The sequence below is a fragment of the Bubalus kerabau genome, chromosome 23, assembly GCF_029407905.1.
Source record: "Bubalus kerabau isolate K-KA32 ecotype Philippines breed swamp buffalo chromosome 23, PCC_UOA_SB_1v2, whole genome shotgun sequence".
NCBI classification, from domain to species: Eukaryota; Metazoa; Chordata; class Mammalia; order Artiodactyla; family Bovidae; genus Bubalus; species Bubalus kerabau.
Window position 1 is genome coordinate 37,360,657 of NC_073646.1, and position 22,926 is coordinate 37,383,582.

General features: G+C 53.6%; 4 protein-coding genes across 8 annotated transcripts; 1 reads left to right on the forward strand and 3 right to left on the reverse strand.

Annotated features, from left to right (window-relative positions):
• Positions 1-278: 278 nt before the first annotated feature.
• On the reverse strand, positions 279-6,992 carry MBLAC1 (metallo-beta-lactamase domain containing 1). Its single transcript, XM_055562679.1, has one exon. It carries the CDS (start codon positions 6,394-6,396, stop codon positions 5,605-5,607), a length of 792 nt encoding a protein of 263 aa, XP_055418654.1. The 5' UTR covers positions 6,397-6,992; the 3' UTR covers positions 279-5,604.
• Positions 6,993-7,570: 578 nt separating this feature from the next.
• Positions 7,571-11,376, reverse strand: CNPY4 (canopy FGF signaling regulator 4). The gene is made up of 6 exons (XM_055562680.1): positions 11,128-11,376; positions 9,083-9,209; positions 8,888-8,984; positions 8,529-8,651; positions 7,907-8,024; positions 7,571-7,814 (listed from the first exon to the last, which is right to left on the reverse strand). Exons 1-6 carry the CDS (start codon positions 11,240-11,242, stop codon positions 7,675-7,677), a joined length of 720 nt encoding a protein of 239 aa, XP_055418655.1. The 5' UTR covers positions 11,243-11,376; the 3' UTR covers positions 7,571-7,674.
• A 236-nt stretch (positions 11,377-11,612) lies between these two features.
• On the forward strand, positions 11,613-18,962 carry TAF6 (TATA-box binding protein associated factor 6). Of its 5 annotated transcripts, none has more exons than XM_055562675.1 (15): positions 11,613-11,681; positions 14,271-14,486; positions 14,584-14,670; positions 14,791-14,944; positions 15,135-15,191; positions 15,266-15,385; positions 15,595-15,740; positions 15,824-15,901; positions 16,008-16,109; positions 16,192-16,374; positions 16,861-16,935; positions 17,063-17,188; positions 17,704-17,877; positions 18,103-18,300; positions 18,415-18,962. In XM_055562675.1, the coding sequence occupies exons 2-15, from the start codon at positions 14,331-14,333 to the stop codon at positions 18,793-18,795; spliced, it is 2,037 nt and encodes a 678-aa protein (XP_055418650.1). In that variant the 5' UTR covers positions 11,613-11,681; positions 14,271-14,330; the 3' UTR covers positions 18,796-18,962. The 5 variants fall into 5 exon arrangements, with proteins under 5 accessions (XP_055418650.1, XP_055418649.1, XP_055418647.1 ...); XM_055562674.1 differs by having other exon boundaries at positions 11,644-11,660; XM_055562672.1 differs by having other exon boundaries at positions 11,659-11,787.
• AP4M1 (adaptor related protein complex 4 subunit mu 1) lies at positions 18,887-22,841 on the reverse strand. The gene is made up of 15 exons (XM_055562677.1): positions 22,662-22,841; positions 22,471-22,559; positions 21,977-22,083; positions 21,792-21,888; positions 21,582-21,692; positions 21,414-21,494; positions 21,129-21,191; positions 20,982-21,048; positions 20,828-20,881; positions 20,592-20,698; positions 20,396-20,490; positions 20,036-20,080; positions 19,763-19,813; positions 19,529-19,640; positions 18,887-19,361 (listed from the first exon to the last, which is right to left on the reverse strand). The coding sequence occupies exons 1-15, from the start codon at positions 22,717-22,719 to the stop codon at positions 19,140-19,142; spliced, it is 1,359 nt and encodes a 452-aa protein (XP_055418652.1). The 5' UTR covers positions 22,720-22,841; the 3' UTR covers positions 18,887-19,139.
• Between the last annotated feature and the right edge of the window lie 85 nt (positions 22,842-22,926).

Genomic DNA, 22,926 nt, shown 5'->3' on the forward strand with positions numbered 1-22,926 from the left:
TGATAAGCTGGAGTTCATTAAAATTAAAAACTTCTGAGTGGTTCAGTGGTAAAGAATCTGCCTGCCAATGCAGGAGACACAGGTTTGATCCCTGGTCTGGGAAGATCCTACAGGTCTCAGAGCAACTAAGCCTGTGCACAGCTACTGAGCCTGTGTCCTAAAGCCCAGGAGTTGAAATTACTGAGCTCTACTACTACTACTACTACTACTGCCACAACTACTGAAACCCACACACTCCAGAGCTCACGCTCTGCACGAGAGAAGCCACCTCAATGAGAAGCCCATGCCCTGCAAGTAGAGTAGCCCCTGCTTGCTGCAACTAGAGAAAATGCCTGCACAGCAATGAAAACTCAGCACAATAAAAAAGAAATCAAAATTATTTTTTAAAAATTAAAAACTTCTGTTCTGCACAACATAATGACAAGGAAATTATTAACAGAAAATAAGTCACAGACCAGGGTAAATATTTGCAAAAGACGTATCCTGATAAAGCAACTTTTATCCAAAGTATATGAAGAACTCAGAATTCAACAATAAGAAAAACAATCCAGATTTTCCTGGTGGTCCAGTGGTTAAGATTCCATGCTTCCACTGCAGAGGGTATAGATTCAATCCATGGTCAGGGAACTAACATCCCACATGCCACATGCATAAGCAATCCAGTTTTTAAAATGGGCCAAATACCTAAACAGACACCTCACCAAAGAAGATATATAGATGGCAAATAAGTATATGAAATGATGTTCCGCATCATATGTTACCAGGGAAATGCAAATTCAAACAACATTTGACACCACTACACATCTATTAGAATGGCCAAAATTCCAAACACTGACAATACCAAATGCTGGAAAGGATGTGAAGCAACAGGAACTTTTTCTCACGTTGCTGGTGGGAATAAAAATATACAGTCATTTGGGAAGACAGTTTGGTGGGTCTTACAAATCTAAATATACTCTTATCATAAGATCCAATTATTGCACTCCTTGGCATTTATTCAAAGGAGTTGAAAACTTAAGATGACACAAAAACCTGCACACTGATATTTGTAGTAGCTTTATTCATAACTGCCCAAACTCGGGAAGTAAACAAGCAGTCTTTCAGAAAGTAAGTGGGTAAATAAGCTGTGGTACATCCAGACCATGGAATATTATTCCACAGCTAAAAAAAGTTATCAAGCCATGAAAAAACATGAGAGAACCTTAAAGGTATATTGCAAAGTGAAGGAAGCCAATCTGAGGCAGCTGTATATTATTGATTCCAACTTTATGACATTCTGGAAAGGGCAAAAACTATGGAGATAATAAAAAGATCACAGGCTGCTGGGGGCAGGGGTGGTGGTGGGCAGAGATGAATAGACAGAGCACAGAGGATTTTTCAGTTTAGTTCAGTTCAGTCGCTCAGTCGTGTCCGACTCTTTGCGACCCCATGAATCACAGCACACCAGGCCTCCCTGTCCATCACCAACTCCCGGAGTTCACTCAAACTCACGTCCATTGAGTCGGTGATGCCATCCAACCATCTCATCCTCTGTCGTCCCCTTCTCCTCCCACCTTCAATCTTTCCCAGCATCAGGGTCTTTTCAAATGAGTCAGTTCCTCACATCATGTGGCCAAAGTATTGGAGTTTCAGCTTCAGCATCAGTCCTGGGAGAAGGCATAAAGAACTGCCTTTATTAATAATAAGAATGTATATAACAAACCACAGGGATTCTCTGGCGGTCCAGTGATTAAGATGGCAATTTCATTGTTGGAGCCCAGGTTTGATCCCTGGTTGGGGAATTAAGATCACACAAGGCACATGACACAGCCAAAGGTGGGGGGTGGGGGGAACAAACAAACAGAAACAGACTCACAGATATAGAGACCAAAGTAGTGGTTATCAGTGAGGGAGGTGAAGGGGGAAGGGAAAAATAGGGGTATGGGATTAAGAGAACCAAACTACTAAATATAAAATAAATAAGCAACAAGGATATACTGCACAGCACAGACGAATACAGCCATTTTAATAACCTTAAATGGAGTACAATTTATAAAAATACTGAATCATTATGTTGTATACCTGAAACTAATATATTATAAATTAACTAGAATTCAATTTTAAAACTTAAAAAATAAAAATAGAACTAGAATAACCACACATACACACACCCTCAAAAGAAGGGGGACTTGCTATCACCAACTAACCTATGGTGATACGTTGCAACAGAAAAAATGGCCACAAATTCCTTACAGCTGCTTCTATCAAGACGGAAAGGCTATTTCCTCATGCCTGAATCTGGGCTGGCCTTGTGACATGCTTTGGTCAACAGAATGTGATGTAAGTGATGTACAATTTCTCAGCCTAGACCTCATGTGGCCTTGCAGCTTCTGCTCCCAAGGGACACAACATGGAGAGGACATTTCCAGAAATAATGACCAACACCAGGTATTACCTAATGCTAAGTGAACAATACAGAGAAAGCACTGCTAGAGTTTAAAATAAGGTTGGCAAATTCAGGGGAGGTTTTCTGTAGGAGATGAGAAAGCTGAGCCTGGGTGTTTGCGAATGGTGGGTGTTTGAGATTGGTGCAGAAGAGCAAGAGGACTGGAGGGTGGGGGCGGTGGGTGGGAAGAGAATCAAAGGCCTGTAGGAGAGGTGGATGTGGGTGTCTGGAAGGCAGCAGGCCGTCAGCCAAACTGGAGCAGAGAGTTATTCTTGGAGAGAACCAGGCAAGAAAATTTGGATTATTCTGTAGCCAATGTCTGCCATTGATTTGTGAGCAGAGGCAGTTAATCATATAGGTCAAGTTTTCCTAAGTTTTCACAAAAAAAGTTTGAAAAGAACAGTCACTCTGGGCCCAAACCCCTAATATCTTTAGCACTTTTTCCCTCGACCGTCAGCCCCCTCCCCACACCGTCCTCACTGCCTGTCTCTAAGGGTTCATTTCCATCAGTGTTTGTATCCATTCAAGACTCATCTTGTAAACAACTTTAAACACAGGACAGCTTAGGCAGGAAAGGAGTTGATTAGCCCAGGTGACTGATGAGTTAAGCAGCAGATCTGGCTTCCACTGCTCTCACTGGTCATCTAGTCTGTTTCTCTTCACTGCCCACTTCTGCCCCCTACCGTTCAGCTTCATTTTCAATCCCTCTTTGGTGGCCCCAGCAGCAGTGGGCTCCTCCAAGGAGGCAAGATGCCTCATTCTCCCCTTGTCAGTCTTGCAGGAAAGAACGGGACTTTTCCCTCCTAGATCCAGCAAAACCACTAAGATTACTAAGATTTAGTAGGTGACCCGTCCATCCTGGAGACAATCGACGTGGCCAAAGGGATGTGTTGCTCTGGGTGACCAGCCCTGAATCAAGGGCAGGATACCTATGCTCCAGAAAATAATTCAAGGCCGGAACTTTTACCTGTAAAACTTGAGCACACAGTTCTAAAAAAAACCCGTCCCCTCCTTTCTCATCCTCCCATGCAGCCCTGAAGCTAGTGCAATTGCATACCGTGCATCAGATGAGTCCTCCGATGGCCATGGACACCACTCAGGGTATAGTGCTGCACCGGTGTGCACACAGCTGGCCCCTGTGTTCCCTCCACATACCAGCAGCCTCATGACAACTGGTGGCCCATGAAATTGGGGACTGGGGCTGCTGCGGCTGCACTGCTGGCCCAGGAGCCCCGCACTCTGGTGGTCATCAAACTGGCCAACACAGAATACAAGTCGGTGTATGGCAGCGACTGGAACGCCCTCCAGGTGAACTGGTTCTTCTGAGCTGCCTTTGCGGACCATGTGGGCTTTGTGGACACCTGAGAAATGACCTCCAGCCTAGTCTTCCCCAACAGCATCCACCCAGGGAGGTTCATCATCCACAATGAAGTGGACTTTGTCCTTTCCTTCCTCTCCCCAATCTAAACACTTCTGTCCATGTTGGGCTGTGTGGACAGAGGGCCCTGGTACTGGGACACAGTTATGAGGAGGATCACAGCCACAACAGGACTTCTGGAATAAAGGCAGGTGCCATAACGTTCAACCACAATGGCTTTCAACCTAGTTGTTGCCCCACTCCAACCCCTTCTCCACTCAGAACAAGAGTGAATATTTTAAAACATAAATGACCAGGTCAACAACCTGGTCTTGTGTGTCAGTATAAAGCCAAAGCTTTCAATCTCAGTACAAAATCAAAACCTCTCACCATGGTCACCAAGGCCCTGCAAAATGGTGCTGCCGAACTCTGCAGCCTCATTTTTTACTGCTCTTCCCCCACGCTCTGTAACCCAACCTCAAGGTCTTCTTACTGCTCAAGTCAGTCAAGCTTGCCTGGGGCCTTTATATCTGTGCCTGGAATGCCCCTCTCCCACATGGCCAGCTTTTTCTCATTCAGTTCTCTCATCAGGCACCACCTCCCAGAGGCTTTTCCTGACCATTCTCCCACCCCAGCACTCTATCCCCTTCTCACCCCATTTGTTCATATCACTAACCAGAACCTGGAATTATTTGGCTTACTACTATTGTTGTTTACCTGTCTCCTTGAGTTTGTCTGATTGCTCACTGCTATACCCCCGAGAGCTCGAGCCATGCTTGAGATACTGCAGGTATGTTAACAAGCATTCATTGAACAAATGAATGACAACTTAAAGTCACATGACTCCAATGATCTCTCTCTGCCCTGCACCTTCTCACAGCAAACTGCCTCCTCTGAGAAACAGGCAATGTATTGCCTAAGTGTCCCCTTGTTGCACTTGTTGGATTATATCTGCATAATAATCACTATGGATGCTTCACTTTTATGTTATGTGTGCATGTTCAGTTGTGTCCAACTTGTTGAGCCCCATGGACTGTAGCCTGCCAGTCTGCTGTCCATGGAACTTTCCAGGCAAGAATACTGGAGTGGGCTGCCATTTCCTACTCCAGGGCATCTTTCTGACCCAGGGATCCAATCCAAGTCTCCTGCATCCCCTGCACTGGCAGGCAGATTCTTTACCATTGCGCCACCTGAGGCACTCACGTTTACACTAGGGCAGTATGATTTTCTTTCCTTTAAAAAATTCTTTTAATTGGAATATATTTGAAGGGCAGTATGGTTTTCAATGCAGTTTCTACCTTTATTTTGGAAGACTCCCCAAAACATTCTATTTTACTAATGACGGCTGAGAGATGACACAGAGCTGAGTCCTTGGTCCTAGTTTGGTCAGAGAAACAATGATACTGGTGACAGCTGTGGCAAAAGCACTCTGTCCTCACTGGAAAACTGGCCTCCCGGAAGCACTCTGTCCTCACTGGAAAACTGGCCTCCCGGAAGCACTCTGTCCTCACTGGAAAACTGGCCTCCCGGAAGCACTCTGTCCTCACTGGAAAACTGGCCTCCCGGAAGCACTCTGTCCTCACTGGAAAACTGGCCTCCCGGAAGCACTCTGTCCTCACTGGAAAACTGGCCTCCCGGAAGCACTCTGTCCTCACTGGAAAACTGGCCTCCCGGAAGCACTCTGTCCTCACTGGAAAACTGGCCTCCCGGAAGGGACTGCCCATGACTACTATGACACGCCATCTTGTCTCTTGGACGTTCAGTTCCTCGGTTGGGGGGTGGGAGATGGGATCACTGAAAAGGATCCAGTCAAGACTGGGTTTTATCCGTGCACCGTGGGCTCCTCTCCGTCACGAGATCTGGCTGGCTCTGTCTCTGGCGCCGAGGCTTCCCTTATCACCCTAAAGGGGGCTCCGTGACCAGGCACGACCACGTCGGCAGCGCCCAGGACCCGCTTTCGGCTGTGCTTCTGGGCCACTGGGTCTTCGCTCAGCGCCTGCCACGAGCCCTCATCCCCATCACGTTCAAACACATCGCCCACTACCATGACGGTTCCCAGGGCCGTGCCAGCCACCAGCACGCTCACGTCCCGCTGGCCACCGTGGCCGGGTGTGGCCCACACCTCGAGTCCCGGCCCCAACCGCAAAGGCCGCTCCTCACCCAGTCCATGGGGGAGGTAACGGCCCCCGGGGAGGCAGAAGTCGTGCGAGACCAGCAGGGCCGCCCCGGGAAACAGCCCCAGGTTCCCGATGTGGTCCGAGTGTCCGTGGGTCCCCACCACCAGAGTCACGTCTCCGGGAGCCACGCCCTGCCCCGCCAGGGCCCCCAGGAGCGCCTCGCGAGCCCAGGGGCCCGCGGTGTCCACGAGGATGGGGCCCCGGGCCGCCTCCTCTAGGGCGGTCTTCGCCTCGTAAGGCTGGGGCTCTCGGTGGCTGGAGGCCCGGCCCCAGGCCTGGGGCAGGACAAGGGTCACGGAGCCGTCGGCTCGCACGGCGTCGCCGACCCCCTCAGGCTCCGCGTAGCCTTGCAGCAGAACCACCACAGAGTAGGGGTCGCCGGGCACCAGCAGAGGGGTCTCGCCGGGCAGCGGCTCGGTGCGCACTAGACCGCTCATGGCCTGAGAGGGATCAGCTGAGAAGTGGGGCTGTGGGCGACTGTCCGCTCCCTTCAGGTTCCCACACTCGCCCGGCCTCCGCCGAATGGTACCTTCCAAATCTCAGTTCCTACCCTCCTCACACGCTTAAATTGGCATCGCCCAATTGAACTTCGGCGCGAATCCGCCAGTCCCTCAGCGACTTCGGCCACCGCCCCGCTCGCGTGTGAGGTTCTCAACCGCAACCCCGGGCATGTCGTAGTTATTCCCTTCTCTCTAACCTGAGCCGCTCTCCACCTTGGACCTAGATTTAGCGCCTCTCTCAGGATTTGCCTCACTCCGAGGGACAAACTGACAGTGGAAAAGCGAGAGGGAGTTTGTCTTTTGCGAGCTCCCGTAACCCAAATATGGCGGCCCGGGTGGTGCCGCGCACGGAATTTTATCCGGCGCGTTTTCGGGCATGCGCAGACCGGGGCTACACAGCCGCCAGCCTGAAACCGGTCTCAGCCCGCCGATCCCTGCCAACCTCCTAGGCTGCAAAATTACAAAGCACCATTAACTTCTGACAGGCCGGCGGCAGATGGCCTTCTTCACCGGACTCTGCTGTTTATCCGGCAGCTATGATGCATGCGCGGCAGTTGTTTGGAATTTGGGATCCAACTGATATTTAAAAAAAAAAAAAGTTTACTAGCGTTATAGAAAATTTGGCACCTTTGATGTTACATGGTCGTCTCTCGGTGAAATTACTACGAAGTAAACCAAAGTGTCTACCCCATCTAACCTCATCTAACTTGTCAGTATCGCCCTGTCCCCATCCAGTGTCCCCTTCCCGTTCACAGATTGTTGGCATGTAGCCTCCTAGATGCCAGCAGTGTGTATAGGTTGTTCACAATGTCCATTCTGGCTTCTCTTATAAGAATCTAAAAACAGACCTTCGAGGGGCAAAGTGACTTTGCCAAGGTCCACTGCTTCTATGCTCAGCTGACCTCTGGGTCCATTGGGGAATGGTGGAGATATTCAAATAACTCAATACTGTCACCACACACACCTGAGAAGGGGCTGAATGGCATTTAAAGGACTCATATGCTGGGGCCGGGCTTCTATCTACTGCTTCCACCTTTCTCTCCATAGCCAGGCCATGCTACACCACCAGGATCCTGCCTGAGACCAGATGGGAGAGAAGAGCTACAAGCTGTAGGGTGGGGTCACTCTCACATACACACACTCTTAAAGCTGTGGGGCAAGGAGAGCTCAGACTCTTCATGACCCCTGTCCCTCCTGGGGGCTCAAAGGCAAGGGTCAAAGATCCTCTGGGTCATGCTGGGAGTGGACCGGTGTGTTAGTCATCTCCTCCTCCTCCTGATCTTGCTCCTCCTCTTCAGTCTTCTCTTGCCCATCTGTGATCTTCTCCTTTCCAGTCCAAGTTTCTTGTAGACACGCTAGGTTGGGTAATAGAAAATAATTTAGATATTAGTCCTAGGGGGCAGAGAGGTTGTAACCTGGCAAGAAAGGGGCCAGCTCCCACGCTTACCAGTTTCAGAAGCTGGAAGCACATGACCTTCACAGAGAAAATGCTGTAGGGGCTGCTCTTGATGGTGGAAGTACCAATCTCCCACGACGTCTTCAAACTCCTCCAGCATGGTCTCACACTGGTCAAGTGGAAGGGTCAGAAGGGTATCTGCTCTGCTGTTCTGTGCAGACCCTCCTCCCTGCTCTTCATTCCCGGTTTCCCCACCCCACTTTGGAGAGGCAGGGAGCCAGGCAGTTAAACTTGGGTTATTAGATTTGTGGTCCTCTTTCATTCAACAGACATTTATTGGCACCTACCCTGCCAAGTAAGTTATTAAACTCCGAGTCTCAGTTCCTTGCCTGTAAAATGGGAAGTGGTAATAGTATCTACCACATCAGGTTGTTGTGAGAGTAAAATGAGGCAGCAGCTGGAAAGTATGTGGCCCCAAACCAGGCACACAGTAGGTACTCAATAAATGGCAGTATATATTCTTAGCCTCCATTATTACTTCTTGATATGCTCCTGGGCCCACGTCAGTCAATGGCAGAGTCCCTGCTTTGCTCAAGGATGGACCTCCCTAGGATTGAGCTCCCCTCTCAGGTTCCCTTCTCAGCTCCCTGGGCAATGCAGTATCCAGTCCTACCTGCTTCTTGAGGAATGTGACCTCCACGCTGGGCTCGTCCCACAGCTCCAGAGGGATCCCCAGATCCACCTTCACCCCCTTCTGCACCAGGCCTTTCAGTGTCGCCATGGTCTGACTCTGCCCCTGAAAGATGGGAATTTGAGCTCAGTCCAGTCCCCTGCTCCACCTCCTCCCCTTTTTGCCAGATCCACTTTGTCATCTACTGGAGACTCTAGTGAGTGCCACAGGGATGAGGCGAGTCTACCATGGGGAGGGGACACTCCAGAGCTGGAAGAAGATGGGCAGACTTCATGAGGACCTCAGGGGAGACAGGTTGTAGTTTCTGAAAGGTGGGATCCTGCCCTAGAGTAGAGTCTGACCTTGGCATATCTCAATGAGCCCTTGCGCTCAGCGTGAACACTGTAATCCAGGATCCGCTCACACAGATTCTCCAAGGCCTCTTCCAGCCTTGTCTCTCTGTGGGAAGAGGGGAAACAAAGACTCCCTGGATGCTGTGGGTGCTCCCAGGGCTCCTCAGAGGACTGGAAGATGGAGGAACATCGAGAAGGACTCACGAAACGCTGTAAGGGATGTGTCTCTTCCTCTTGCCTGTGTCCAGCACCTGCCCCAGCTCCAGCACCTCTCGAGATCGGCCAGTACGACTCAGCTCTTCCTGTAGCTCCAGGCTCAGGAGTTTACATACTAGATGTCCAAGGGGATGTGAAAAATTAACAAACATACCAGCACCTCATTCTGTAGATGGCAGCAGAGCCACAGTGGTTATGGGTGCAGGCCCTGGGGCCAGACTGGCAAGGCTGGAATCCTGACTCAGCCACTTAGTAGCTGGGTGGCAATCCTGCTACGTCTTTGTTTCTTCACCTCTAAAATGAAGTGCCTCCATCACAGGGCTGTGGTGAGGATTAAATCAATCTATGTAAAGCCCCTAGAATAGTGCCTGGAAGGTGGTGAGCACTGCATAAGTGTTTGCTGTTTCCCACAGTTATTTATTGAGCTCCTTCTGGATACACAATAGCAATACAGAGAGCAATAGACCCGTGATCCCTATCCACAGGACACTGCCAGTGTCACTGGGGACAGATAAAAAGACGATGACAATATTTTGTAATGGACCCTACACTGGGGCGGGGAGGGGATGGAGATAAAACCAAGAGACTTAATCTCACTAGGAAATGCAAAATTCCTTCAATGGTCATTCATTAACTTCCTACTAGCCTGTGATTTCCTCAAGGATGAGCACTGTGTCTCTTCCACCACTGTCTTTCCAGTACCGGTGGGTCCCAAGAAAAGGAGTGTCCTATACAGAAGTGCCAAGCAAACTCACCACAGGGGAAAGTAACAAAAGTATCTCACATATGCCTATGGCACTATGCTAGGACCAGGGAGACATAGGTACTCTCCTTCCCTCCAATGCAGTGAGTGAGAGGTGACAGATAAGGAAGGAGGCTTCCAAAGGTGGTGACATTTAAACTGGATGTTGAAGAACCAAGTACAGAAGAGTGAGGATCATTCCAGGCAAAGGACAAAAACAAAGTGCAATGGCACAGAGGAGCAAGAGGACCAGGCAGTTTCAGTGACCACTGACAAGTTCAGTGTGGCTTAAGCATGGGCACTTTGGGGATGGGAGGTAGGGTTGGAAATGTAAGAAAGATGAAGGCTTTTAAGAAAGAAAGAGACTTGAATGATGTGCCAAAAACGTTGAGTCTAATCACAGTAGGAGGCCTGAAGAGGTGTTAAAGCAAGGAGGGACTCTACTGAGCCTGTGTTTAGAAAGACGGACAGGTATAGCGGGTTAAGAGTGAGAACACAAAGGAAAGGAGCGGTTAGGACCATGTTATGAAGAACACTGATACTGAAATGCAGGGTGGAGTAAGGCAAAGGGGAATAGAATCCAGGAAGAAATTAAAGCCAGGAAGGCAACAGACTAGGGAACCAGGGCGTTCGACGGCTCAGCTCTGAGGTGCCCCCTCCCAGCTGGTCCCACAGATGCAGCTACAGAAGATGCTGCTCGATGAAAAACCCACACAGTACACACCCTCTGCAAAGCCTCACAGTTATGGGGAACCTCTCCCAGTTGTTTGGCCACCTCTGTCTTTTATGAGCTTCAAAGCCTGATTTATTCACTCTCAAACTCCCGCAGGAGGGCGTAGGGCCTATAATTTGGGAGCGTCTCTGCTGGGGTGGAGCAGAGGATATCTACGAGGTAATGAGCCTGACAGCCCACTCCTACAGGCTCTTCAGATTTAGCTCTGGTCCTTTGGGGTAAACACACATGCACACATACAGAGAAGATACTGATTGGAGTGGGCGATCGGGCCGATAGTCTCTGAACTGCAACTCCCACAAGCCACTGGGGCCCAAACCAGCAAGAAAAAGCAGGCTCCCCTTCTGGATGTCTCATGGGAATTGGAGTGCCATAGTTTGCGGGTAGCGCTAATACGTTCCCTCTGTTGGCCCCATTCGAATTCCACCAGGCTCCATCAGAACCTCCCTCAGGTCCTCAAGGAGGTCGGGTGACCCACCCATCACGTTCCATTTGATCTGGCCCAGACGAAGGAGGTAGGGCAGAAGGATGCGCATAGGGGCTACTCCCTTTAGATACCTTCGCATTTGCTGGGCAAGCGTTCAGTGTCATCCTCCTCCTCCTTCGGCGTCCCAGCCCAAGCACCGTACACAGTCAAAATGAAAAGCAACGTTCCCAACCGCACAGGTCCCATGACCAAGTGCCGTCCACAGCTAACCACCCCTCGCTTTCAAACCAACTTCGAGCAGGCAGCGGGCCCTTTAAATCGCCAGGCGGTCCGCGGCAACTTTAATCCAGCCTGGCATGGGAGGCGCACGCGCAGTGCCGCCTCGAAAGAGGGCGGGGCCTCGCTGCGCTCTGGGCTTCCCCACCTGGTTTTGTGGCGCCTCCCGAAGGTCCTGGCCGCCGGATAGTGAAAGAATAAACTGAAGTAATTACAGCGAGAGAGTGTGCTCCTTACACGCAGGCATAGAGACACCATTTTTATATCATTTCAGGCTCTGAGACTAGGGAGCTCATTCCGGCTCAGGGAAGGGGCAAGGGACCCGCTCTCGGTCTCTGCCAGGACCTGCTCCCGGAGGGGGCGGGGCCAATATGGCGCCGAGCGCCGGGTGAGCGGCGCTTTGGCGGCGGTGAGAGGCTTTTCCTGCGCTGGGCGTTCGGCTGGCGGGGGCGGGTCTGAGTGGTACCCGGGACTAGACTCCTTGAAGGGCCCTTGTGGGGACCCAGAGGAGGACGGTTGGTTGAGTGTTCGTGTGCGTGGGGGCTCTGTGCGTTTGCACTGGAGGGATGTTGGGGGATGAGGTGGGCTCTCTACGCTTTCTTTCGCGCTGTACCCATTGCCTGGAGAACCTTCGACCCGCTTCCCTGCTGGGGAATGCTACACGGATCTAGATCAAGTTAGTCTCCTGTGACGCCTCCTTGCCGCTTCCACTGACCTGAGGTTTCCTGAGGCCGTGGCGTGTTTTGTGAGCCTTTACACTGGCAGAGGGTACCGCGCGGGCTATCGAAAGATTAGTAGGAGCTCGCCGGGGAACTGGGACACGACCGCCTCCTCTTTACTCGGCTCCAGGTCCAGAGTATGTGTTGAATAAATGTGTCCTCTGCAGATAAGATTTATAAAAGTGGGGGAGGAGACCTGGGATGGGTTGGGAAGAACGAAATTGTTTTTCCCTCCCCTCTTCTCGCCCCTCAATCAGGCCCACACCTGCCCCTCACCACCTTGCAGTCGGTCCTAAACACTTTTGACATTAGACTTCCTAATGCCAGGTTCAAGCGAGCCACTTTCCTTTTGGCCACAAAGTAAATTTCAAGCTTGGGCCTATGTCTTGTTCGATAATAATGGTACCGAGTCCTCAGTGAGTTCCTAATCTCTAAGCCTTACAACTCACTCATATATTCAGCAGGTATTTGTTGAGTATCTGTCTGGGGACTCTGCATACATCAGTCAACATAACAAAGCTCTCTGTCCACACAGAGAAGGGAAGGGGCGATGTGGTGAGAAGCATAAGAAGTAATACAGTATGTATCAGCAGATGTTAAATTCCATGGGAATTAAAAAAAAAAAAAAAGAGTGGGGGTGGGGTGCAGTATTAAACAGGGTGATGGGAATAGGCAGCCTGGGGACATCTAGGGAAGGGCATTCCAGGCAGAGGGAACAGAGCAAGACCACAAAGCAAGAACATGCCTGGCATCTTGGAACAGCAAGGAGGACCATGGGGCTGGATCATAGTGGAAGAAGAAAGGAAAGGTCAGAGACTTGGTGGGGAGACAGCAAATCATAAAGGACCCTTTAGACCAAAATAAGGATTTTGTATTTACGCTGTGGCACACTGGGAGCCAATACAGGGTTTTGAGCAGAGAAATGACCCAATCTGATTTATATTTTGACAGAATCATTCTGGCTGCTATGTTGGGAATAGACGTAGGGAGCAAGTGAGGAGGCTCTTAAGGTTCCCGGGGGATGGGTAATAGTGAGCTGGCCACGCAGTGGGAGCAGAGGGATCAAGTCGGATCACCTGATGGGTTTGCGGTGAGGGCTCACATGATGAATGAGCATCTGGATTAATGGCGTTGCTATGAAGATGAGGAAAGCTGAGGCTGGAGCAGGTGGGGAGAGGGATGTCAGGAGTTGAGTTCAGAAGAAATTTTAAGTAGCCAGTTAAATATACAAGTCTAGAGTTGGGAAGAAAGCTCTGGGTGGGGGATATAAATTTACCATCCTTAGCCTGTATGCAATACTGAAAGCTGTGAGAATGGTTGAGGTCATCAAGGGAATATGTATACCTCATAGCTATACGAGGACCAAATGCAGGGCATTCCAGCTTCAGGAAGATGAGGAGAAGAGGAAGAACCAGCAAAGGCAATGTAAAGAGGGGCCAGTGAAGTAGGAGGAAAACCAAGAGCAGGAGTCAAAATCCTAACTGGGGTAGGTTCAAGAGAAGGAGAGGAGTTGGGGAGGGGCGTGACGAGAACCTCTATAGTAACAGGTAAGAAGACAGAGCACATGGGTGCCAGTGATGCTCAGCGGGTGGACATAGCGATGGGAGCCTGGGGAAGTCTCTTCTGATGGCCAAAAATCAGGGAGGAGAAGAGATGACTGGTGAGATTGAACCTGAGTCCACTGAGCTCTGTGACCATCAGAGCAGCATCAAGAACCCATCTGAAGTTTGTGGCCAGGAATTTAAAGCGCAAATTGGTCAACATGGCTGTGTATTTTCTCATCACATTCAATGGTAGGGGCACATAGGCTTAGACAGGGCAAGTTGTATTTAACCAATATTTTATATTTGTCAAGCATGAATAATGATGCAAGATGGGACAAGAGACATAAAGGTAGGCATGTCAACCACCTGAGGGAAAAAAGACACTTTGCACATTTTACAGAGAAGAAACCCAAAGCCGGGAGCATTTAAGTAGCTTGCCTAGACAACACTGCTAGGTAGTCCTGGGGCTGGGATTTAAACTGAGAAGTGAGATCGTTCTGCTATACCTGACTTGTACTGTGCTTGGCACAGAACCAGAGCTCAATAAATTGCATCCAGTTGGGTCCAAGTCCTACCTGCTGTTCAGTGAGTGCTGCTCGTGTGAGGATGGACAGAAGACCTCCCCCAGCTCCATCCCCCTCACGCTCCACTGTTCTCCCCTCGAGTGGCCTCTCCTGACTGGACAGCCCCTGTTCTTTAGGCCTCACTCTTGGGTTTCTTCTCACCCCCTGCCAGGGTCTCCATCTCTCTGCCCTGGGGCATCATCCTTTCGGGGAGGGGAGGAGGGGCTCCAGAATGGCTGAGGAGAAGAAGCTGAAGCTGAGCAACACCGTACTGCCCTCGGAGTCCATGAAGGTGGTGGCTGAGTCCATGGGCATCGCTCAGATTCAGGAGGAGACCTGCCAGCTGCTGACGGATGAGGTCAGCTACCGCATCAAGGAGATCGCACAGGTACCCCGGTCTTCCTGCACTGCACAGAGACTGCTGCCCAGGCCGCCTTCTTCCCCAGGGTCTCCGGCTGACGTCTGTCCTCCCACCCCCCACCCAGGATGCCTTGAAGTTCATGCACATGGGGAAGCGGCAGAAACTCACCACCAGTGACATTGACTACGCACTGAAGCTAAAGAACGTCGAGGTGATGGGGACGCACAGGATGGAGGGGCAGGGTGTCGAGACCTCCCAGGCACTGCATTGACCTCAGCCCAGCCAGCTCGGGCTCCCTTCTCATCCAGGGTCTCTCTCCCTCCTGTTGTAGCCACTGTATGGCTTCCACGCTCAGGAATTCATTCCTTTCCGTTTTGCCTCTGGTGGCGGCCGGGAGCTTTACTTCTACGAGGAGAAGGAGGTTGACCTGAGCGATATCATCAACACCCCTCTGCCCCGGGTGCCCCTGGACGTCTGCCTCAAAGGTCGGGGGAGGGGAGAACAAGGGCAGGGAGGAGGGAAAGGGCCATGTGTGGGTGTGAGCAAGGGCACTGGTGAAGGAGCCCTCCGTGTGAGACCCCTAATGGGGAACATGAAGGAAAACATCCGTTCGAGTGGAGTGACTTCCTGATGTCCCCACCCAGTGGTTCACCTGGACACCTTTCTTCCTCGCAGCTCACTGGTTAAGCATCGAAGGCTGCCAGCCTGCGATTCCAGAGAACCCACCCCCAGGTAACCTCCACGCCCAGCATCCACCCCTTTCCCTCCCCCCTCCACTTCTCCCAACTGCTTTCCTTTCCCGCCAGCTCCCAAGGAGCAGCAGAAGGCTGAGGCCACAGAACCCCTGAAGTCAGCCAAGCCAGGCCAGGAGGAAGACGGCCCCTTGAAAGGCAAAGGTCAGGGGGCTGCTCCAGCTGACGGCAAAGGTCAGTACTGCTGGGCCAGGCCTCTTGCCCAAAGCCAGATGGTCATGTGTGTGAGGTCAGGGCAGAGGGTGTGAGCTCTGGCCAGTGAGCCCCACAAACAGCTAAGAAGCTGGTCTCCCTAGGTGGGGGAGGTGAGGCTAGAGGTTTGCCTAGTGCGCAGGCCTCCTCAGGAGCTTTCCTGCCTAAACCTGGCTTCCTGACTCACACAGGAAAAGAGAAGAAGGCGCCAGCCCTGCTGGAGGGGGCGCCTCTGCGACTGAAGCCCCGAAGCATCCACGAGTTGTCAGTGGAGCAGCAGCTGTACTACAAGGAGATCACCGAGGCCTGCGTGGGCTCCTGCGAGGCCAAGAGAGCGGTGAGGCCCCACTGCGTGTCCTGCCTTCGCCCCTCCTTGGCCCCGGGGTTCACTCCGCTTCACTCGTTCCCCTCCCCCCACAGGAGGCTCTGCAGAGCATTGCCACAGACCCAGGTCTCTACCAAATGCTGCCACGCTTCAGCACCTTCATCTCAGAGGGGGTGAGAGGCCACCGGAGGACGGAATGGGGTTCCAGGGGTGGGCGGGCAGCAGAGGAGGCTCATGGAGGGTCCCCGCGGCCCCATCCCTGCTCCCTCCCCACCCCAGGTGCGTGTGAATGTGGTGCAGAACAACCTGGCCCTGCTCATCTACCTGATGCGCATGGTGAAGGCGCTGATGGACAACCCTACCCTGTACCTAGAGAAATACGTGAGTGGACCTGCTGGCCCGCCTCTCGTCCGGGCTCGGGGACCGTCTGTCACAGCTGGCTGACGCGGGGCTTCTCCCCCAGGTGCACGAGTTGATCCCGGCTGTGATGACCTGCATCGTGAGCAGGCAGCTGTGCCTGCGGCCAGATGTGGACAATCACTGGGCGCTGCGGGACTTTGCCGCCCGCCTGGTGGCCCAGATCTGCAAGCACTTCAGCACAACCACGAACAACATCCAGTCCCGCATCACCAAGACCTTCACCAAGGTGAGCCCTTTCCATCACTGGCTGGGTTGTCACCACAACCGTGAGTACCACGCCCGAGCCAGTGTGGCTTCAGGAAGTGACACTGAAAACCAGCGGCAGAGAGGTGCGGACTGGACTTGGGCCAGATCCGCAGTGTCTTTTTTTCTAATTGTGGGATTCCACTTTAAAGTTCAAAAACAAAAACTAATTACTGTGGGACTTCCCTGGTGGCCCAGTGGTTAAGACTCCATGCTTCCAATGCAGAGGGTGAGGGTTCGATGCCTGGTCAGGGAACTAAGAGCCCACATGCTGCACAGTGCTGCCAGAGAATTAAAACAAACTAATCTCTGAGGTCAGAATAGCAGCTACTTTGGGGAGGAGGGAGTGGTCGGGAAAGAGCTGTTGTGTCTTAAATGACTTATAAAGAAGTGAGTATATGAGACTCGAGTCCTTACCAATTAGCTTTTCACACCCCTTCATTTGGGTTTATTTTCCATCCCCTTACAGAGTTGGGTGGACGAGAAGACCCCGTGGACAACGCGCTACGGCTCCATCGCAGGCCTGGCAGAGCTGGGACACGATGTTAGGCCCTGGCAGGGGAGCCCTGGGGAGGGGAGGGATCGGGAGGTCAGAGTGGGCAACAGCCTCCCGACCTGGGAGACCCTGTGGTGACCCCCAGACCCTGGCTTCTCCCTTCCTTTACTAACAGGTGATTAAGACACTGATTCTGCCGCGGCTGCAGCAGGAAGGGGAGCGGATCCGTGGGGTTCTGGATGGCCCAGTGCTGAGCAACATTGACCGCATTGGGGCTGACCATGTGCAGAGCCTCCTCCTGGTGACAGCCCCGCCCTCCCCCTTCTTCCCACTGATGCCCCCTCTTCCCCCGCCACACACACACACAGGACAGTGTTTAGGAAGCATAGAGCGTCTTCCATTCACTTATCCCCTCTTCGCCTCATATGCAGAGCACACCTGAGTCCAATACTGTTAATAGCTGGCACTGTGTAAGACACTGAGTAAGAAATAAGGAGTCTAAACTCAGCCTGTGACTTTCAAGCCTGACCTGCCTCTGATGCTTCTGCAAGGCACACGCCCTGTGGACTGGCTGGCCCTTAGATGTGACCACTGTAATCACTCAGCGAGCTGTCCACTCAGCCAGCTGGTGCCTGTGTTCTCTACGAGGAAAAACCTCCGCATTCTTTACACACCGATAAGCCAGCGAGCACAGCCTGGCCTCCAGCAGGCATGCACTGAAACAATGGATGACCTCCTTTGTCACCCCTTCCCTGTCCGGATTCTCAGCGTCCCAGCCCTCCCTCGACCTGGTGGATCTTTGCCTTCTCTCTACAGAAACACTGTGCCCCTGTCCTGGCAAAGCTGCGCCCGCCGCCCGACAATCAGGACGCCTATCGGGCAGAATTTGGGTCCCTTGGGCCCCTCCTCTGCTCGCATGTGGTCAAGGCCCGGGCTCAGGCTGCACTGCAGGCTCAGCAGGTCAACAGGACCACCCTGACCATCACTCAGGTCAGTGCAGGCTCGGGGAGGAAGGGGGAGCAAGTGGAGAGGGAGGGGAGGGTGAAAGGAAGGAAAACTCGGGGGGTGGTTCCCATCCCAGTGGGGCTCACAGATACCACATGCTGGGGGGCGCACCCTGATTTCTGTGAGACATGGGGCCGCCTAAGTCAGCCATCTTGGGGGAGCTGGTAAACACAGATGGTGATGTTTTCTTCCTGCTGCTGCTTTCTACAGCCCCGGCCCACGCTGACCCTGTCACAGGCCCCCCAACCTGGCCCTCGGACCCCCGGCTTGCTGAAGGTCCCCGGCTCCATCGCATTGCCTGTCCAGACGCTGGTGTCTACGCGAGCTGCTGCCCCCCCACAGCCGTCCCCGCCGCCAACCAAGTTTATTGTTATGTCCTCGTCCTCCAGCGCCTCATCCACCCAGCAGGTACCCCGCGTGGGACTGGGGATGCTGGGGCCCAGGTTGAAGCACAGGAGGCATCCCCCAGCCTGGGGTGTGGGGCGAGTGCAGGCCATCAGCACTGCCTTCCTTCCGGCCCAGGTCCTGTCCCTCAGCACCTCAGCCCCGGGCTCCGGTTCCACCACGACCTCTCCCGTCACCACCACCGTCCCCAGCGTGCAGCCCATCGTCAAGCTGGTCTCCACCGCCACCACCGCGCCCCCCAGCACCGCCCCCGCTGGTCCTGGCAGTGTCCAGAAGTACATCGTGGTGTCTCTGCCGCCCACGGGGGAGGGCAAAGGAGGCCCGGCCTCCCATCCTTCTCCTGTCCCTACCCCATCCTCAGCCCCCTCCCCACTTGGGGGCAGCGCCCTCTGTGGGGGGAAACCGGAAGCTGGGGAGAGCCCCCCTCCTGCTCCAGGGACTCCAAAGGCTAATGGCTCGCAGCCCCCCGGGACCGGCTCCCCTCCTCCCGCACCCTGATGCTGACCTTCTCCCTGGATTCTCTCTCTCTCTCTCTCCCACACACACAGACACACACATGCTGGGTGGAAGGAGGTAGTAGCCAGCTTCCCCCCATGTGACTTTCTCTTTAGATATTGTACAGCCAGTTGCTCAGAATAAAAGTTTGATTTTTAAGTTGTGATCCACTTCAGTCCTCCCTGGGTCAGGTCCCACAGGAGAGTCTAACTTGTCGAGCTCCCTGGTCTCGAGGACTCAGGACTCTTCCAGCCCCAGCCCCAGGCCAGGACACTAGGAGAGAAAACTTCGTCCTTCTCTGATGCCCTGACCGCCACCTCTGCCTCCCGTGTCCTCGTTTGGGAGCCTCAGATCCGAATGACGTAGGCGTCGCTGTGGCTGAGGTGTCGCACCCACTTGTGGGGGTTGGCGTTGCCGCAGGGTCTGAATGCCAGCCTGAGGAAGCGGACCTGGAGGCCGGAGCACGTGTGCCGGGGAAGTTCGAAGGAGAGGCTGGCGGGGCCCAGCCCCAGAGGAGCTGAGGCGGAAGGGCCTTGGCCAGGAGGCCCAGGGAGGCCTGGGACGTCCATCTGTGAGGGGGAGAGGCAGGGAAGGGTGCTGAAGGCCCCAAGAGGAGGGCGGGCAAGAGAGCCAAGGGGCCAGGAAGCTGACCACACTGACCGCCTGCGTGAGGAGGCATGGGTCAGGGCTGGAGATGGAGGCGGGGATAGGGCCTTCGAGAATCAGCAGCTGGTACCTGGAAAAGGCCTGAAAGCTGAGAGCCTCCTTGCACTCGAGGCAGGTCCCAGCGAAGGGCTCCCTCCCCCAGTTCTGCCTTCTGCTCTGGGCTGCTCAGCTCCTGAGATAGGCTAGAGTTGGGAGAGGAAAGGGTTGGGCTCAGCCCCTGCCCCACAGCTCCCACCCCAGCGCTGTCCGTTTTCCCGAGAAGCTAGTGCGACTGCCCACAGGCCCGCAGTGCACACGCGCTTACCTGACCACCCCTCGAGGCAGGGGAAGATGCAGCCTGACGTTCAGAGCCTGGCTGCAAGGGAGAAGGGAGCAGTCAGTCCCAGGAAAGCCACATCCCATCTTCATTAATGTCACCACTGGACTTGCGCACAAGCGCCCCCCACCCCCTTCCCAAACTCCAGGCTCTCCCCTGGATTCTGAGGCTGCCGGCCGCACCTGGGGGTGGAAAGAGCAGCTACCTGGGCCTTGTCTCCTACCCTCCATAGCTGGACTAGGCTGGGCTCCCCCCACTCACCTCTTTGGGGGCAGGTCACAACGTAACTTCAGATAAACCTGGAGCCTGCGTGAGGGGGTACAATACTGTTACTCAGGCCCTATCCCCAGGCAGGGCCCCCGTGTGTGGCTGTGGCTTTTGCCCCAAGAAGGAAAGAGAAGAACTGAGATCCACCCAACTCCATGAGCCATTACATGCACGGAGCTGGGCCCGCCTGTGGGTGAGGGTGCCTATTCCAACTTGGAGCCAATGTCACCACCACCACACTCCAAGATCAACCTGGGAATTACATACATACATACAGATATATAGGTACACACACGTACATACATACATCAGCTTGGGGTCCAGAGAAGTTCTAGAGAGGGGAAATGGTCTCACCTGCCTGAGCCTCGGTCCCACTGCACAGAGGGAAAGAGCCGGAAGGGGAGCGGGGAAGGGAGGTCATCTGAGAGTTGGTACCTCATCACAGTCAGCTGAGACCAGAGAGGAACAGAGGTGAGTTTGGTCTCCTTACACCTGAATGGCCTCCCTCCCCCTCAGTAGATGGAATGTGCTAGGCCAGCCCGGTCCTGACCTCACCCTGAGGGGGCTGCAGACGGAGGATCCGATGAGATTCAAACTCATCCAGGTACACCGAACTGTGAAAGGAGACCTCATCCACCCGAATTCCCGGCCCATAGCCTGGAAAGAGAGAAAGACCCCCTCTGCTGATCTGTGTTTTGGGAGGGGGTGGGGATCCATCTAACTTCCCCAGATGAAACCTAGGACAGTGACCTCTACCTAGAAGAAAAAGACCCGCTTTCTCCTCACCTCTCAGTTCGGATTTCCCCACACAAAACTCCTCGGTCAAGCCGATGCGCATTTCTGTCAGACAAGAGTATCAGAAGAAGCCACCATACTACCATACCTGCCATTAAGGAGCCATTCCCACACCCCAACCCGGTGCACCCCGCACGCTGCTCACCTGAGCCGCTAGGCAGAAAGCTCTTGAGCCGGATCTCTCCCTGCACGTCCACCTTGAGCAGCGAGCCCTGAGAGCAGCGGGAGGTCAATGCCCAGCAATCCCCAGGTGCCACCATCCTCAGCCGCAGGGCTGGGGGCCCAAACTTACGTTAGAGGCTATCAGTACGGATAATCTCTCGACCACGTCCAAAAACACTTCATTCTTTTGGCTCTAAGGAAAGAGAGGGGGTCTGGTGATTGGAGGTTGGTCGGTCTGTTTTCTAACGTGGACAGGCAGAAAGGACAGAACAGTGGAGGCTGGGGCCCCAGGATGCGGGCACAGGGCTAAGAAAAGGGATCCTCCATGTCTAGAGAAGGGGGAAAGATATGCCAGGATCTTGCGCTCTGGGGACTCAAAAACCAGAGGGTGTGAACCCAACAGCCCCTCCCTCACCTGGTCAGAGCGGCTGGACAGGACGGGCCGGCTGGCTGCACTGCTGGGGGCCACTTTGCTCTGTTGTGTCTCGGCCCCAAACTGAAAGCACCCAAATCAATCAATCCTCATGGCTGATGCTTCCCACTAACCCTCCTCAATCCTGGCCTCCTCTGTTCCCGGACTGACCAAGCCAACGCTGCTGAGATCAAAGAGGCTGAAGGGTTTGCTGACCACAGCCTCTGTCTGGATGAAGTTCCTCAGCACCTCCGTGGATGTGGTCTGTACGTAGCCATAGTCCTAGGGGCAGAGGAAAGATGCTTTTTGGGTAGTTGGTGCTGGAAGGGGTGAAAATGAATGCTGTATCTTCAGGGAACCGGGGACAGGGAGGCACCTCACCAGCACTTCATCCAGGAGTTCATAGACCAGAGCCACGTTGCGAGAGATGGTCGCCTCCCCTAGGGAGCCACAGTAATCACCCAGAAGAGTGGCCAGCCTGCGAAAACCCGGACAGAGGGTGCATAACTCCTTCCTCTCTGACTCCCTGACCCCTGCACCCGGGTGCCCAGCCCTGCCCTCCTCACCGGGAGAGCAGCTCCAAGAGACTGAAGGGAGAAATGTTTTCTGAAGTAGTGGCCACCAAGTAGAGACCGCTGTGTCTGATGTGAATAAAGTGACGATCATCGTGGTGCTGAGGCAGAGGCAAGGAGAAAAACGTTAGGAAGAGAGCTGCAGTGATTTCTGACCATGAGACTGAGGCTAGTATCCTTATTTCCTTACTTACTAGCAGCGTGACTTTAGGCCACATATGAAACCTCCCCAAGGGGCCCAGCTTCCTAATGCGTAAATGAAGTTAGTAATAGTACCTACTCCAAAGTGGCTGAGGATTGAGACGTGTGAAGAGCTGTGCCTGGCGCGGTTAGCGATCAGTAAACCGCCATTAATACTATTTAGAGGAATGTACCCCCTTCCACCCTCCGTATGAGCTCTTAGAGAACGTCCCGGGAGGAGGCGCCTCCCAACCCCAGACCACCAACCGCATACCCACCACCCCACCCCCACTCCCGCCAGTAGTTACCATGACAACCGGAGACTCGTCTCCAGGCAGTCCCGTCAGCTTCCGGTAGAAGAGCTCGGCCACATCCCGGCCGCCGCTGTCTCCGCGGACTGACCGAGTGGAAGGAAAGCTAAGGAGCTGGCGACACTCGCTGGCACTGGGGCCCTAGTCCCACTCAGCCCTTCTCCCCCCGCCCCGCTGGCCAAGGATACAGTCCTTGTAGATGAGCGGGTCCCCCTTGGAAGACAGAATGAAGAACTGGGAAATCATGGCCGTTCTGGAGAATAGACTAGGAGACAGCAAACGTTGGGCCTGCCCCGCCCTGCGGCCCCGGAACAAAAGGACGCGAGTAGGCTGGCCCTTTAAGAGCGATTCTCCTCCGACCGCGGGAAACCCGGCGCGCGCCCCGCCTCGCCCAGCCCTTCCCTCCAAACACCCGCGCCTCTTCCCCGTCACTCAGCCCAGGTTCGCCCGTTG